The following is a 4,320-nucleotide window of genomic DNA, read 5'->3' as shown; positions in this document are numbered from 1 at the left end:
ACCAAGTTATAAGGAGAAGTCATAAGTTACAAATATGTAACTTATCAACATTTCCTCTCACATAATAAGGAAACCCAAACACTTTTTTTTAACTTATCATAAGTTATAAGTTATAAGGAGGCAAACATAAGGAATCCCAAACACCCCCTTAAAGATGAAAAACATACACCAAAATTATCTCTTATCTCACTGTCTCTTCTTATCTCTATAATCATCTTTGTTATTAATTAGTTTTCATTTGATTTAGGGTTTTATCAAGTAAATGGTTCTTGTCTATATGGTTTCAATGTACTAGTTTGATTATTAATTCATTGCGTGGGCGTGAATTTTAAGTAAGAATGTAATGGTTTTTATTGATTGGTTGCTTGATAATGAGTTTTTATTGATTATGAGTTTTTGATTATTAATTCATTATGTGGGCATGAGATTTTAATTGCATGACATGTATTTCTACTCAAGCGTGTGCATCCGTTTAATGAGAATGCCAAGGTACTTAATAAATCTTTAATTTTCTTTAAGGTCTACCAAATTTTCATGTGGTAATTTTGACCCGTTTTTTAATAATCGTGTCGATTTGTTTATTTTTCAACCGTAACAGGCAAAGTGAGTAGAATAAAAATTAGCTAATATAAAACGGGTTTTTTTCACGCTTTGACTTTTGGATGTCAAACATAATGGGCGTTATATGCCTAGAAAGAAATTTGGCAGCAAAGTTCTACTTAGTAGGATGCATTGCTAAGAAACATGACAATATTGCGTTATATTTCAATGATATTTTGTAAAAAAAAAAGTAAATGGGTCAGATACGTTAATGTTAAAACAGTACCTTTGAAATAGCTAATGTCAAATAAAAATATGGTGTTTAAAAAGTACCTTTTCGCTAAATGATTATTATAAAACAAACTACAACATTATCTTCTCTTGAATATAAACAAAAGTTTCATTTAGTGTCGCTAAATGATTATTATAAAACAAACTACAACATTATCTTCTCTTGAATATAAACAAAAGTTTCATTTAGTGAAAAGATACTTTTTAAAACACCATATTTTTATAAAAAATATGAAACTTTGTGATTAATCCATCTTAATAATGGGTTACATTTAGTGAAAATGTACTTTTAGAAACACCATATATTTTTTTTCTTAACATTTTATTTTCCCGCTTATTCTTTTCACAACCACTAACCTTTAGTTTGATCAGGCAAGCCATATAAAATGAATTTGCTAATGAAGGTTAGATATTAAGACACGCATGTCTAATACTAGTTTAAATGATATAACTGTATTGAAATGATAGGTAACACAATAATTCAATATTGTATTATAACTAGTTCAATGGATAATGGTAACGAAAGTTATTGCAAACAGATTTGATTCATACTACTTGTTACCCCAAATCTCTCTTTGATTTCCAAACATAAAAACTAGTACCATAAATGTACACACAAGAAAACTAAGAAAATCAACACACACAAACATGCAATGTACATAAGAAAACTGAGAAAATAAAAATAAAAATGAAAACATAGTACCTACCATCACATAACAAATCACCCTCTCAAATCAACCTCAATGACACTCATCACATACACAAATCACCCTCTCAAATCAACCACAATGACACTGATATTATCGGTGCTTCGTCGTCCCATCGCAAGGCGCACCAGTAAAGCCGCGGCTGCCATTGTGTAGAGCGAACCGCCACCATGCACCGCCATTTGAGCCACCAACCCTAAGTTACCCTTCAAATCTTCTTGTTGGCATTTATGAACCAACTCACAACACAATTCACTTGACACCACGTCCCATAATCCATCACTTGCTAATACCAAACTTATATCTTCTGAATCTCTTTTCATGAACACGAACTCGGGAACGGATGTTACGACTCGCTTAAGAAATCTGTCACCTGTTTGAACATGAAACGGTACGATCAACAATCATGCAAGCATAATAATTAAAGTATGTTGAAGCAAAACATGTTAATTAATATGAGCAAAACATATTAATTAATATGACCTATGGCTCGTGACATTGCTAGAACACCATCAACTCGCGCTACATTCGCTGCAAATGTAACCCGTCCTCCTAGAGCTTCGATTCTTGCTCGTTCATCAGCCCGATCAGGCTGCAAACAAATGTGAAATAATTACTGTATCTATGGTGATCAATTATGACATTTTTTTTAAATGCTGGTTTTATATGAGAACTAAAGTGTGCAATGTGAGTTTATTTGGGTGACACAAATATACAATAGTCAACTTAAAGCTCATTTAAGCATAAAAATATATGAGTCAAGACCAACTATTTTTATAAAATGTAAAATTTTATATATAATAAAAGAAAAAATAAATCCAAGACTTTTTATAAAAAAAAACTAATTTAAGGGATGAGATACATACTGAACCAGTAGCGTATTAGAAAATACCGATACTGAAAAAAGGTACAAACCGAATGCCATACCAAATTTATCAATTCAATATACTGGTCAATATCAATACCATGGAAAATATCAAAAGATACCTAAACCAATATCGAAAACATGGAAAAATATACCGGTATTGGTACCGATTGTGTTGGTCGGTACAAAATTTATATAAAATTGCTAGACATGCATGCATGCATCACCATGACGATGACAAATGTTGTTTGTTACTCGTTAACATAATTCAGTTTGACCCGATACCCGATCTGAGCATATTGCCGGGCTTAACAAAATATCGATATATACAAAACCAGTTTCACCCGAACCCGACCCGAATGCATTACATTACTTTAATAAAGAGTTATAAAATTTTAAACTCTCATTGAAACCTATGAATCTAGGTTCTAGAATATACACGTGGATCCCATGCAAAGTATATGCTTACACATGAATATTCCACCTGTGTGACACTGAAACAAACGACTTATGTTTAATTACTTACCTTATGGTCAACAGACAGTGGGACCGCCTTCCCGTTCCGACCAAGCACCGCGCGTGAGTCACCGCAGTTTGCGGCTACAATATACTCTTGAGTCAACAACACCACCACGGCCGTCGACCCAACTACCGACAACCTCGGATGGTGTCGACAAACATCAAGATTATTCTCTAACCCGTTGCATTGACATAAAGTCAATGCCATCGCATCCATTCGTTCGAAACTCCGGTCGATCGCCGTCTTCCATAACGCCTCCGGTTCAACGCCGGAGGTGGATTTCACGCGCGTCAACTCCTCCGACATAATAACATGCATGTTGTCTTTACACAATGCTGACACCTGTAGTATTGCATGTTGAAATTACTTTTTTGCCCTTAGGTAAAAAAATTTATAAAAAAGTTTTAAATTTGTAGCAAATATATATATTCATGTGAGAAAAAAGTTTGTCGTAGAAAATTTGTGAGATATTATTCACAAATTTTGAGTGACGGAAAAATTGTAGAAAACGTTTGTAGCAAAGATAGCGATATTTGTGACAAATATACATTTTGTTGCGACAATTTTACCACAAATGTTATTCATATAAACAAATGTTTTTTCGTCGAAAATTTGTGAGAGATTCTTCGCAAATTTTGAGTTACAGGAAAATTGTAGAAAACGTTTGTAGCAAAAATAGCGATATTTGTGACAAGATGTAACATTTTGTGGCCGCAATTTTACCAAATGTTATTTGTGTGAAAAAAAAAAGTTATTTTTGTGTAATAACATTTGTTTAGCAAATTTTGAGTTGCGATAAAATTGTATATTTGTGGGAAATTTGTCGCAAACATTTGTCCCACAATTTTCCCACAAATATTTGTTGTCAAAGGTTATGTGATTTGTCACAAATTTTGAGTTGCCGGAAAATTGAATATTTGTCAGAAATTTGTCGCCAAAATTTGTATCCACAATTTTCCCACAAATTTTTGTTGTAAAAAATTCATGATTTGTCGCAATTTTGAGTTGCGGGAAGATTGTAAAAAACATTTGTAGCAAATTACAAATTTTACATGATGTCCGCCATGGCCGTCAAATACACCAAAGAAATGCACCGGTTGGTATCTGTTAATCTCCGGCCGACAAAAGTTCATCTTAATCATTATCTCATCTTCCATTTCCCGCGCCCGACCGACCACCGACATCGACCCATAAACCGGCGCCATGGGCAATTTTTCGGATATTTCGTCTTGAAGTGCATCCGCAGTCGCTAGCTTTTGCGAATTGGGCGAAACCGAACTCGCTAGCCTCCTCCTCATCTCGATCCTCCTTCGTCGATGCTCGCGTCGCTTAATCGTCGAACCCGAACCCTCGTGTGTCGGCATGAGACTCCTTCGACTTCGGTGCACCCACGTCAT

General features: G+C 34.3%; 1 protein-coding gene across 1 annotated transcript; it reads right to left on the bottom strand.

Annotated features, from left to right (window-relative positions):
- Positions 1-1,588: 1,588 nt before the first annotated feature.
- LOC143586797 (putative protein phosphatase 2C 75) lies at positions 1,589-4,320 on the bottom strand. The gene is made up of 4 exons (XM_077068268.1): positions 3,976-4,320; positions 2,930-3,265; positions 2,022-2,130; positions 1,589-1,911 (listed from the first exon to the last, which is right to left on the bottom strand). Exons 1-4 carry the CDS (start codon positions 4,318-4,320, stop codon positions 1,598-1,600), a joined length of 1,104 nt encoding a protein of 367 aa, XP_076924383.1. The 3' UTR covers positions 1,589-1,597.

The sequence above is a fragment of the Bidens hawaiensis genome, unplaced genomic scaffold (genome assembly GCF_021521415.1).
Source record: "Bidens hawaiensis isolate Kalapana, Puna unplaced genomic scaffold, B.hawaiensis_p1.1 tig00034991_1, whole genome shotgun sequence".
Classification (NCBI taxonomy): domain Eukaryota; kingdom Viridiplantae; phylum Streptophyta; class Magnoliopsida; order Asterales; family Asteraceae; genus Bidens; species Bidens hawaiensis.
This window is presented reverse-complemented; position numbering and strand designations above follow the sequence as displayed.

Coding starts and splice junctions, on each gene's coding strand:
- LOC143586797 (XM_077068268.1), bottom strand. CDS start 4,320: ATGACGTGGGTGCACCGAAGTCGAAGGAGTCTCATGCCGACACACGAG. Junction 2,131..2,929: donor CACTGTCTGTTGACCATAAG/GTAAGTAATTAA, acceptor ATTTGTTTGCAG/CCTGATCGGGCTGATGAACG. Junction 1,912..2,021: donor AGCAATGTCACGAGCCATAG/GTCATATTAATT, acceptor ATGTTCAAACAG/GTGACAGATTTCTTAAGCGA.